This window comes from Phascolarctos cinereus, unplaced genomic scaffold, assembly GCF_003287225.1.
Source record: "Phascolarctos cinereus isolate Bilbo 61053 unplaced genomic scaffold, phaCin_HiC Scaffold_1;HRSCAF=81, whole genome shotgun sequence".
Classification (NCBI taxonomy): Eukaryota; Metazoa; Chordata; class Mammalia; order Diprotodontia; family Phascolarctidae; genus Phascolarctos; species Phascolarctos cinereus.
Genome location: NW_027555514.1, coordinates 21,574,017 through 21,587,274, shown reverse-complemented (window position 1 = coordinate 21,587,274; position 13,258 = coordinate 21,574,017). Strand labels below are relative to the sequence as shown.

The 13,258-nt window shown below is 40.0% G+C and overlaps 1 protein-coding gene across 3 annotated transcripts in view; it reads right to left on the bottom strand.

The window, feature by feature from the left end:
* Positions 1 to 1,154: 1,154 nt before the first annotated feature.
* ABHD5 (abhydrolase domain containing 5, lysophosphatidic acid acyltransferase) overlaps positions 1,155 to 13,258 on the bottom strand; it is a 35,012-nt gene continuing 22,908 nt past the window's right edge. For 2 of the 3 annotated variants that reach the window (XM_020993289.2, XM_020993291.2), the window contains 4 exons: positions 7,577 to 7,731; positions 6,662 to 6,773; positions 4,442 to 4,628; positions 1,155 to 3,717 (listed from right to left, as the gene is read on the bottom strand). In XM_020993289.2, the coding sequence (XP_020848948.1) occupies positions 3,628 to 3,717; positions 4,442 to 4,628; positions 6,662 to 6,773; positions 7,577 to 7,731 (544 nt within the window). In that variant the 3' untranslated portion in view covers positions 1,155 to 3,627. The remainder of the gene's footprint in view (positions 3,718 to 4,441; positions 4,629 to 6,661; positions 6,774 to 7,576; positions 7,732 to 13,258) is intronic. The other variant, XM_078151196.1, reaches the window with a different exon arrangement.

Sequence of the window (13,258 nt, the reverse complement as noted above, 5' to 3'; positions counted from 1 at the left end):
GCCTGCCAGGACACAGAAGCAAATCACTCCGGACCTGGGACCCCTGGGTCAGAGGAAGCTCTATTTGAAAGTGGACCAAATCAATATGCCCCTCCTATAATGCTCTTTGGCCTTCAAAGGCATTCTAAATTAACTGTGAAAATACATCTGCCTCACAAGCAACAAAAAACCTGGCTTTTTCCTTTGAACGTCATAAATGTATTAAGGAAGTTAGATTAGTTCTAATAGAAAGCTGCTAAATTTCTTTCAAACAGTGTGCTCTGTATCTGCAATCTTAGATTTCTAAAGTTGATGTTTTGAACCCAAATCTAAGACTTTACATTTATTTCTATTAAATCCAACCTAATATACTTTGTCTGAGAAAATCTTTTTTATCCAGTGTTACTCCCTTACAGTTCTGTGTAATCTGCAAGTCTGATGAACATCCATTCTGTGTGTTTATCTCATTGTTGAAAGTATAAAGTAGCACTGGGAGGAAGACTGCTCCCTGGGGCACTCCACAGGGACCTCCATACGATTTGGAGCCAACCATTCATGATGTTTGGGGTCTGGCCATCCCACCAGTTCCTAATTCATGTCTATCCATTTTTCCCACAAGAAATGTGTTGCTAAAATCTGGGTAAACTCCACCGATGGCATCTGCTGATCTACCAAATCTAAAAACCTCATCACAAAGGAAATGTGGTTAGTGTGGCATGACTCTTCCGGTAAAGATGTGGGCTCTCTGTGATGACTGTTCATCCCTTAAGTGCCCAATAACTTCCCTTTTAGAAGTGTGTTCTCGAATTCTGCCCGGACTGAAGTCATGCTGGCTAGCCTGGGGTTTGCAGACTCCATTCTCATTAAGAAATTTGGACATTTCCTTCTCCTATCCTGAAGTACACCCCCTTATCGGCCACAATGTTGCAAGGATCTCAGGATTCGCACTGGCTACTTCTTTTAGTACCCTAAGATACAGGTCCCCTGGGCGTGGTGACTTCAACTCCTCAGGCAGTGAGGTGCTCTCTCACAAACCCCCTATTTATCTTGGGTAAACAGTTCCCTGTTAGCCATGAACAGTGACATGTGCTAGGCAAATATTATTTTAAATAAGCATTTGTTCATTATATTTAAGACCAAAAAATGTATACAGTTTTAGACAACAGAGTCAGATCTTATTTAATAAGGTAAATTTTACTTAATTTAATGAGGCAAAATATATTAGAAAACCAGACATTTCCACTTCTCGAGTCCTACACTCTTGACATTTTCCACACTTTTTTGAAAATCATTAAGTGGTCAGCACGCAGAAGAAATGAAGGGAATCAAAAATGCCTTTTTTCAGAAAAAGCATCCGTGTAACTGGTTATATACACATCAGCAAATACGACAAGTTTAAAGTAACATCAAAAGGTTAAAACAAATGTACCAGATTGCACATAATCACTTCCACTTAACAAGTAATCCAGGAATAAATGTCCCCAAATGTCAAACAGTTCCTGACCTCAGAGGTGATATGCGGCTTCACTCCAAAGTGCCACAACTTTTACAGTTATACTTTTAACTAGTAAGAGATGTCACATAGCAAAGTTTAATAAAGTATGATTTTTTTTTGGCACTGTCCTTAAGTCCTAAAAATAAGCCAAAAATCTAAAAAAACAACAACCCTTTCTAGATGGTAAAAGGTAATCTGAAGATTCAAGATGACAGTTAAAATAATAATCCTTTATTAAATTCTTCTTGAAAACAAAATGTCATCCTTGAACCTTCTTGTACCCAACTACTTGGAAGGAATCATTGATCACCAAGGTATTCATTATACTTCAAATTAACCTATAATAAATTCACCTATTAATGCTGGAAAACAGAATAGTCTGTTTGCTAAGAGGTACAGCCCAACATTTAATTACCATTAAAGACTGTGATTAAACATACTAAGGCATCACTTGCTGTATTTTTCAAGTCTTTATTTAAATTTGCCTCTCCTAAAAGTTTAATACCCCTCACAAGTGAGGCCCAAATATCTCATCTAGTGTCACTCTTTCCCAGTTTTTGTTTCCCATTAAGGGATATTTTGGCAACCAGTTACTACATAGCCCCAGTTTTCAGTTTCATTGAGATTTAAAAAAAAAAATCATAGCAAGAAAGTATCACCTTCTATGGCAGTTATTTCAAGTTTGGGGGTTTTAAAAGAGAGAGAGTGTGTGTGTGTATGTTTAGAGAGTTATGTGCACACACATAACACACTATGTGTAGTTATAAATTTTTAAAAGTATTCTAGTGCTATAATTATAAATTAAAAAAAATTTAGACATACCCTGAGTTTTCATTACAGAAATGGGCTGATTACTTTTCAGGGCTACACTCTGAGTTGTTGATGAAAATGTGATATCATTTGTTACAATACTATAATAAGGCTGTAGTTCTAAGATGGATGCCTTGATACTCCAAGTGAAGAAAACCTTCTGTGCTGAGAACAGTTGTTGGAACAGAGCAGGCAGTTTGGGCCCATTAATTAATGCAATATCTTATAAGGATCTAATTATAACAAAGACAGGTCGTACTGGTAAGTCATTTAGCCCTTCAAAGCATTAAAGTATGAAAACCCTTGCCATTAGGGAAACATAATACTACTACTACAAATTTATATTGCACTTTCCAAGGTTTCCCAAACACTTTACACACCTTCTCATTTGATCCTCACAATGGTCCTGGGAAGCAGGTGCTATTATAATCTCCATTTTATAGATGAGAAAACTGAGGCTCAGAGAGAATAAGTGAATTGTTCAATCACGGCTAGAAAACGCTGGAAATGGGATTTGAGCTCCAAGGCCAGTGTTCTTTCCACTCTGTTCCAGTGCCTTTCCTACGTGCCAACATTCATGTCTTCAACAACAACTTTTATGAGGAGCTAAGCAACAAACAACTGTGCTCACAACAGACTCAGCGAGTTGTAAAGAAATGGGCCCCTGCAAAGTCCCTGCCCTACTGGCCTGGAAACAGGAAACATGGCACCTTAGCGCCTTCTTCCAGTCCGATGCTCATTCCTTTTGGCCCCGTCCTTCTCTCCCTCCCCTAGGCAGCTTCCCAGCCTGTCATAACACCATCAAGGACCATGTGAGAACTTCTGATACAAAAATTTGCTACTTCTCCCCACGTTGAGAAGGGACATGGCTAACGCAAAGGCAAACACATGTTAATCATATGAAGACATAAATAAAATAAATCGCACCTTTATGATACATAACACAACGATGTAGCAAAGTCTTTATAGTGGAAAGTAGATTCCAATATAAAAAGTATTCAATATAGCAAAGTTACATCTGAAAAAAAATCTTCCAGTTAAAAAATTACAATATTTCCACTATATCAGGGAGGCAAGAAACCCTTTATTTAAAGGTATTAGTTGCTGAGATTTCTGTATGTATTTAAAATGAATTTCTATTTAAAAAGGGGTTTCCATCCAAAAAGGCACTATGTGGTATAAACGTGCAAGTGACTTCATGGAAGAAATGCCAAATGTGCAAAAGTAAGAGACAAGAGCACCGCTCAGTTTCTTGTGGTGGTTTCCTAATTCATCACATTTTCTAAGTTATCAGTGAGGAGCTGCATCTGTCACCAGGTCTGTCCAGCGAGATGTGAGTGGGCTCAGTCTACAGAATCACAAATCTCCTTTACTTTTTGGTTGAATTCTTCTGGTTGGTCAGCATACACATAATGTCCCGCACCAAGGATAGCCTGGGTGAGAACAGCGTAAGTCAGTGGGTGTTTGGGGAAATAAGGTCACCTGCACCCAGGCTTGGGGCAATGTGCTGGAATCCCATAATAGAGCCCTCACCCTGTTTTTAGGCTATAGGCTGTAGTAAACTCCAATGCTATCTATCCATCTCAGTTATTTGTTTTTAGCAGAGCTGGGACTTCCCAGGTACAGGGGACTCCCAGGCAGGAAACCTCCTCTACCAATACAAATCCACACCTGCCACTGGGCCATTGCTTGCTTCACTGATGCCTGGGACACAGAGACTCTACCCAGTCAGCCATGCTGCCCTCCCCCAAAAGGAGGATTTTACTAAAATTTCATAAGAACAAAGGACAATTCTTGCCAGATGTAGAACCAGCCTGGGTGCTGCACAAGCACCAGCAAAATTGTGCAGAATGTGAAAGGGCTAAAGGCCGGCCTCCAACATGGATTAGTATTAGATAACTCTCTACACAATAGACGGGAGGACACTTCATAGAATCACACAGGATTAAGACTGCTCCCCCCTCCCCCCAATCCATGTTAGATCTTCCCATTAGAGTGTGCACTCCATAAAGGCTGCATCTGCCTCATTTCTGTACCTGGATCCCTGACATACAGTTTAATTCCCGGCACACAGTAGGGGATTTTTAAATGCTTAGTGACCGGCCCATAATTACATACCATATACAAAAGAAAACCTCAAATAAACCAAACACTCACTATAGTCTTCACATACGAATGTGGCCGTAAGGACTGGATGGTATGGCCAGAATTGCCGTCTATGCAAGATCGGGCTCCATAGATTACAGAAATTGGAATGTCTGGGTCCATCTTACCAATTCGCAGGAGCATTGGTCTTTTTGCCCATCCATAAGGAATAGTCATGTTTCTAAAAGCAGTTTCACCACTTAAAAGTAAAGGAGAAAGTCATATTAAGATTTGATCAATTAAATCAAACAAGCTATTTCATTAGATGCTAAATAAATGTGAATATAAGATCCCCACAGAGTAAGAATTTTCTAAAGGTAAAAGGCACACATTATTGGATGGATGTAAGTTGCCTAAAATTTTATTAATTAAAAATCAGAGCTCCAGTAAAGATATATTTAATGGAAACTTTCACAGAGATGAAGAACCATTTTTGGTATTAATTAATGACAAACAATAAATAATTTGGTATTAATTCTGGGCTCATTCAAAATGTGGAACTTTTATAAGGACAACTTAAAACACCACAACTGGTATACTAATCTGGTAGAAAACCTGAAATAAAGTCACTGACCTTTTGTTGTGAACCTTCTATATGATTTTCTAACTTCCTGCTCTCTAGCAGTGATGGCAGTTTGGGGGGATTTTGTTCTACCACTGCCTGAGGAACTCCAGTCCAAGGCAGAAGGGGCCATGAGCCAAGACTGGCTGGGTATTAGTGGTGATTGGAATGGGTACACAAAAAGTAAAAGGGATGCCGCCTCTCATCAGGAAGAAAAGGGCAAAGAGGGATCTACAGTGGGGCTCAGGAGTTTCACCAATCTTGAGACAGGGAGGTGGAGAGAGGGGAATGTTAATGGTAGAACCCATGAATGTTAGAGTGAGAGAAATCCACCCCACTCCACCCCAGAATTTGAGCCTTTAAAAAAGTCATGAAATGATACAAATCTGACCCACTACAAACTCCAGCTAAATGCAGCCTGTCAGTTATTCTATTTTTGCCTTCTGCTGATTCTCCAGCACACTCGAAGGGCTTCTTTGCAATCCTCAAGACCTCCATCTCCCTCTTTCAAAATGTCTTGCTGCAAGGTCAAGGCTGTCCACTTGGGTTCCCTCATGCACACGTCCAAGATCTCTGTCTCTACAAGCAGTCCCTCATGTCACTGACTCTTTAGTCTAAAAAGAAGCTGGCCTGCTCCTCTGAGAAGCAAGGGGCTGAAATCTTTCCCATCTGTATCAGAATCAAGTCTTAGCTGGCTGGTTTGGGACTGCCACAACTCATCAATGCTTGCTGACCGACTCATCCCAATGTTTGATTTGTGGCTGCTCTAACTTTCCCCATAATATTATTTATTATTGAGGACTTCTGTAACTGCAAGAGCTATTTCATTCCTTTGTGAATCTGAACTATTCTGCTTCTTCTTAGGGATAATACCCATATACGGCTGTGTACATGTTCTCCTTTTGTATATTATTAAATGGGAGTTTCCCCCTGCCAGTCAGGGTCATTTAAAATTCCCTTACTTAAAAAGTCCAAACTGCACTGATCAACAAAATCTCAGCACGTGACAGCCTCTTTTAGCAAAGGCCCTACTGTCTTTGCCTCCAAAGCATGGAGAAAAGGCTCTAGGCATTGGTCACGCAGGATGAATTGGAGAGAAGTGAAGGTTCACTATATGACATTACTCTTTAACTTTTTAGATCATAAACACCAAGAAGAGAAAGAATATCTTAATTATGTTTTTACTTTCCTCAGCACTCAACACGATGCTTTACATGTAAGGGCTTGAGAAATGATTGATACAATTTTTCCATCTTGTTTTCAATTAAATTATAAGCTCTTTGAGGGTGATAACTTTGACATATAGTACTGTGAAAAGTTGTGGGGGGGTTTTTTGTTTTTTTTTTTTCTTTTTGGTGAGGCAATTGGGGTTAAGTGACTTGCCCAGGGTCACACAGCTAATAAGTGTCAAGTGTCTGAGGCTGAATTTTAACTCAGGTCCTCTGGATTCCAAAGTCCAGAGCTTTATCTACTGCGACACCTAGCCGCCCCAGAAAAGTATTTTCTATGTAGCAGGTCCTAGTGGTATTTGTTGAATGATTTGCAACTAAGTTAAAGGTTATTAGATACTCTTGAAAAGTTCCAACACTTTTCTGTGGTACCTATATTTCTAGTATATTTTCCTTAAAAACGTATGCAATCATAATACATTTAAGAAACATGAAGTTTACCTGGGTGTCTGTACGTTACAGTGGTAGATATATTCTGTCACGGTATCATCTTCAAACATTGAAGCATACTTTCTCTTAAAATCAGGTCTCAAACGCTGTACAAGGCTTAAGCCTAAGTAATTAACAGAGAATACGTGAAGTTTATCCTTTAAGGTCCACCAAAAGCTTAGAGCCTAAATCTAACAGGTTTTAGCACTAATTTGCATGAAGACCGCTTATGATAAATACATAGATGTTAACCTTAAGTATGAAAACAAACAGAAAATAGATCCCAGATGCTACTCTCCAAAAGTCAGATGAAGTAGGGTCAATAAAATTAACATAGCCTATTTTGAATGTCAGCCAATGTTTTCTGACAGTACTCAATATGAGACTGAGTACTGATGAAAACCAGGGAAGGAAGAAGGGCAGGTAGTGATGTTTACTTCTCCAATCAACTAGCAGGGGCCTTAGATGTAAACACATACACACACACACACACACACACACACACACGACAAACCCTTCCAGATATAATCAGGAAATGTAGGGGGGAAAAAAATCACTAACTCAGAAGTATATTTATCACTAAAATGGGTGTCAGGGTCTACAATTAGGCACCAGACACACTATACATTGGCTATATAATGAAGACACTTCAGAATTTCCATATAAGGTGGTAGATGAGAGATTCTGCTTGACCTATAACCTCTACAATAATGTAAAGAATGGGCTATATTGATTATTAATCAATAGGCAATATCAGGGGGACTATATTTTCCAAACAGAAAGTGAAAGTTGCTTGAAGATACTACTGATGGTTTAAAAAAAAAAAGCAATTTTTACAAAAAAGTATTCTCATTTGGTTTCACTGAAATCTAAAACCAGAATGTCTATAGATGCATGTCTTTACTTTCCTAGAATACAAGTACTCACCAAAGGGTCCTGCAATTCTGAGGCCGGCTAATGGGTTAAAAGGGGTCAATACAGCTCCCAAGGCTTTGATCCACACTGGAATTGGCCGATCTTGATCAGCATTATCAGGTCTCTCCGGAAAGCCCCATGGCTCCACCAAGATAAGATGCTTTACCCTATTGGGAAACAAGACGTTTTCAGATATAATGGGTTTGCTGGACGCAGATCCAACATGGATTTGCTCTAGGCTCACCGAAGTCACTTTTATTCTTTGGGTTTTGCCTTTCTCATCTGTAAAAAGCGGACAGTCATATCTATAGGTCCACAACCTCACCAGATTGTCACGGAGAATCAAAGAAGCTAATGCCCAACTAGTTAAGAAGCATTTATTATGTGTTTAATGTGACAGGCAATGGTAAGTGCTGAAGATACAAAGGCAAAAAACATGCTCCCTGCTCCCAGGATCTCACATTCTAACTGGGGAGATCTAATGCAAATGACTGTATTTTCAAGATGTATGTATATATTGATATAGTGCAAATAGAGGGTAATCTAAGAAGGAAAGGACTATATTAGTAAGGGGACTGGAAAACCTTACTCAATGTCATATGGCAAACTGAAAGTACACTCAAGTAGAGCACATTTGGAAAATGGTAAACCCCCCCCTTTTTTTTTTTTACCAAAATAACCCTAAGAAAATGTTCATAATGTACATTCCATGTATATGGCGGCTCTTTGATATTTCTGGTGGTATCCGTAAGATGGGACTGACATGAATCTTTGCAGGGAAATGGTGCTATATTTTTATTATGTGTTTGTGGGTACTAACTCACAAGGCATGCTAGCTAACCAGCTCTAGGATTCCTGCTGGTTTTGGCTACCTCCAGAAGGAAGAACAGGCCACAATATTAATAAGGTTCCTGGATAAAAAAATGGCATAAAAGTAACAGGGCAGTAGAAGAACAAACCTTAGAAAGCCTTCCTTGTCTAGCCAGTCTAGTTTGTACAAGGCAACAGTAAATGTCACCCACCGAAGGGAAGGCTGATGCTCAGACCTGTGCTCCTTCTCTGACACTGCCCATATGTGCTGGGCCAGAAAGAGGAACCAGATGCTTCTCCCAGTCCACTGGTCTCTAGGGGACCCAGCTCACAATCTTAGTCTCCAAACCTATCCTCATATCTAAGGTTTTCAATATGCTATTTGACTGGTGAAAGCTCGCTATACTGAGGCTAGCCTCAGGGACCCAACTACGCTTCAGACATCTTCCTACCATGGCACTGCCTGAGTTTCTATAAACCCCCCACAGCTTCTGGAAAGGGCACATTAATCAATGACTGATGGCTCAGGCTCACCATCCCTGCACCCACCAGACCACCACCCATTACAGGGGTTTTCTTCAGACTCTGCCACCATGCCTTAGACCTCTTCTCACCCTGGAACATCCATCCCTCAGTCCCTTTTGGCCTTCTCCCACTGGTTCCCTCTTGGAACCTCCAATTCAAGAAAGGACCTATCACGCTTCAGTCCTCTCCCATCTCTGCTTCTAGCTCTCTGGACCACCCTCCTTTTGTGCCCCTCCCCCCCAGCCTTGAGGGTCCCTTTATGTGTCTTCCTCCATTAGAATCTCCACCACTCGCATGAAGGCAGAGCAGCTCATCTTTTGGTTTGTATCCGTATTCCCAGTGCTTAGCTGTGCCTGGCCTCCACAGGTGCTTCATAAATGCATGACTTCTTGTTGTCAAATTGTCTTTCCTTACAGAATGCAAGCTCCTTGAAGGCAGGGACTTTTTAAAAAAATTTGTATGCCCAACTCTCAGTCCAGTATCTGATATGTGGTAAGTGCTTAATACATTTTTTTCATTCATTCAAACCCATTGATGTCCCTTTGAATACCTGAAAGAGTTTGATGCTCACCTCTTTACCCTTTTCTAGGTTTATTTTCACAGCAGAGGAGAAAAACAGGAAAACAGGGGAAAACGGTGATCTTTTTTTCTCTTCCCCATCTCCTAACTTAGTCAGGGTAGGTTAGGTCTACAAAGTTATTTCACCAAAAATTCCAAGGCTACAGACCTGTAGCATGTAAGTTTTGGAGGGCTGAACATAATTTCTCAGGCATTAGAAGCTGATTTGGTTAATCTACAATTATTCAATATCAAATGTGCAATGAAGAAAAACCACTAAAATTCACATGCATGCTTCTAAAATGATATACCTAGCAAAAAACAAAGGCTTGACAAGCACATTTCCTTCATTAAACTAAACATTACTTTGTTGTCACCAGAACTATCTCACTTGAATATCAGATATCGATGTTCTTATAGCCAAATAAAAAAAATCCCATATTGATAATCTAAATTTTCTAAAATAATCTGATTAATCTTTGTAAGGTACCTTCTCCTGAGGTACTGTTAGCCCTCTCAGAATGGGGAAATAGATTCAGAAACATTAGAATCGGGCATCAGGCCAAAATTAATATAGGACGGCATGAAGTGATGATCATAAGAGTCATCAGTGTCAAGTCGTGAATAACTTTGCCCTTTCTTAAACATGTTCAAGCACTGGATCCTCCTTACAGCACCTGGATTGTCAAATGTGACTGGCTTACACGGATGACAAGTGAGAATCAGAAACACGGACTCATACCACTTAAAAAACTCAAAGGAACTTTGGAGGGCAGCATGGTACATGGGAAGTACTGGAGTCAGGGCACCTGGGTTCTGACTCTTAGCACCTGTGTGGGCCTCAGTTCTGTCATGACTGGTAGGACCTGATGGCCTCCATGGTTCTTTCCAGCTCAAAATCCTTGATCCTGGCCTTAAAGTTGGCTCCCACACTTTCTTCACACCTTTCCTCCCTTGTGAAAGGGATGAGTTAGTGACAGAACACAGGTTAAGCTAGAAAATGGGAAAGTGAGGTCAACTTTAGAACAAAAGGTAAATTGTCATTCTTCTCCAGAAGTGTGATAAGAACAGAGAACCAAGGAAAGCCCATGCTATTTCAAAGAGGCTAAGGAAATTGAGGCAGGGCACATAACAGGTGAAGAAGTTTGATGTCCCAGTGGCATTCGAGTTAGCCATGGTTACTGGTTGGAATCTCTATCAGAAAAGAACCACTATGGCACAGCGAATGCCAAGTCTATTTGGACAAGGAAAAAAGTGATAGAGGGAAGTGAGAATGCCAGTGACAGAGGCGTCTGTAAGGAGAAGACAACTGATCTGAGGCCAGTGGAGTTAACTTTGAGTCAGGACAGGAAAAAAACCATCCTGCAGATACCAGGGGCTGACTGAGGAGGCCTCATTGGAGCAGGACTTCTCTCCAGAGGTCTGAGGGATTCACAGGAATGAGAGTCAGGACACAGGACTGGACTAGGTCAGAAGGAGGTAAGATTAATTCTTAAGGCATGGAGGAGGATACTGATTTGCACATGAGACTGGCCAAACAGATATAGCACCAATATCAAGTTTTGATGTAATGAGGCCTAGATGAACTTCAATGTTTTCTGTCATTTGATGAACTTCCTACATGTCCCTGACCCTAAATTTGCAGGAAGCTCCTCAAATTTTGAATGGTCCAAGAGGGCAATGGAAAGTGGTGTGGTGGATGCAAGGAGGCCAAAGCTGATGACCAACAATGACTTGCTCACAAGCAGTGAGATCAAAGACAACACCCAGCAAACAGTAACAGATGGGCAGCCCGAGTGGCGGCTGTGCTACTGACAAAAAAATGAAATAGTCTTGAGGAGACTTGAAGCACAGAGTAGAATCCCACAAGACAGGACTGCTGGATCAGTTGAGATCTTCAGTGTTGAAGGGAGTATCCCCATGGATAAGATGACAGATTGAAACACTGATTATCTATTGTTACTTAGAAGAAGACAGCAGTACAACATAAGAAATTAAAAAAAAAAAAAGACTTCCCCACCCCCATGTCCCAAAGGGAGAACCACAGTTCTCCAAGGAAAGAGTCAGAAAGTCAAACGGGCAGAATAACTTTGGGGAATGGAACAAAGCATAGGGAGCTCAGTCAGCTCTTTTCCTTCCCTGCCTACTACTACTATTATTAAAATAATGAGTACAAGAAGGAATAATGAAGATGTCATAATATAGAAATACTACTTGGAGTAAGACTGTACTAGAGGATTGAAGTTATTAAATAAGAAGCAGGCTAAATATTCTAAGAGCCCAATAGTTACCTTTTACCAAATATTGTCAAAAAGTGAATCTGTGTTAGGCTTTTTTGGGGGAATCCCATGAACGCAGAGACTTAAGAGGAACAAGTTTAAAGCTTTGCAGATCTCTGGCTAGTTTATTTAGTTACTTTAAGTCAATGTCTGTCAACGGAGAGAAAGACAGGAACAAATTTAGTTCTACTAGCTTTTGCTTTTGTAAGAATGAAGTTTCAATTTAGAACTATGCCCAAAGGGCTATAAAAATGTGCATACCCTTTGACCCAGCAATACTACTACTAGGTCTGTATCCCAAAGAGATCATACAAAAGGGAAAAGGATCCACATGTACAAAAGTATTTATAGCAGCTCTTTTGGTGGTGGCAAAGAATTGGAAATTGAGGGGATGCCCAACAGTTGGGGAATGGCTGAGCAAGTTGTGGCATATAAATGTAATAGAATACTACTGTGCTATAAGAAATGATGAACAGGCTGACTTCAGAAAAACCTGGAAAGACTTACATGAACTGATGCTGAGTGAAGTGAGCAGAACCAGGGGAATATTGTACACAGTAACAGTCACGTTGTGTGATGACTAATGTTGACAGACTTAGCCCTTCTCAGCAATGCAATGATCCAAGATAATTCCAAAAGTCTCATGATGGAAAATGCTATCCATATTCAGAGAAAGAACTACAGAGTCTGAATGCAGATCGAAGCATATTATTTTCTTTCTTTTGTTGTTTTTTGTTTTTTCTTTCCCAAGGTCTTTCTCTTTTGTTCTGACTCTTCTTTCACAACATGACTAATGTGGAAATATGTTTATTTGACTGTACATGTATAGTCTATATCAGATTGCATGCCATCTTAAGAAGGTGGGAAAAATCTAGAACTCAAAATCTTATAAAAGCGATCACTGGGGAGCAGCTAGGTGGCACAGAGGATAGAGCACTGGCCCTGAAGTCAGGAGGACCTGAATTCAAATCCGGCCTCAGACACATAACACTTACTAGCTGTGTGACCCTGGGTAAGTCACTTAACCCCTACTGCCTCATCAAAAAGCAAAAAAAAAAATTCAAAACTAAAACTAAATAATATTTTTTAAAAAAAGAGTGATATTTTATGGTCAGCTAGGGACCACTGGCATTAGAGAAGATATATTAACACTTGCATTACTAAAATCTGTTTTTCCCTTGAAGAAAGTATTCTTAGGGAAAGGAAAAAGAATAATTACAATTAGAACACAGAATTACAAATTAGAACAATTTGAATAAAAGTCCAAAGTGGTCCAAGAAGGTGAACTAAAACACAGCTCATATCTTTAACATGTTTTAAAAAAATATATATTTGGATAAAGTGGGCTTTGTCTGTGATTCTTCAACTTCCCCGATGTGACAGGAGGAGAAGCAGGAGAGGGAATTACAAATAAGATCCGAAGGGTTTAGGGATTATGAAGAAGGGCAGAGTTTTGTTTAAAAGGAAAATCTAGGAGAACTGAGAAGTTGGGGGAAAAAAGTGCTGGAGCTGAAGAAAAAGA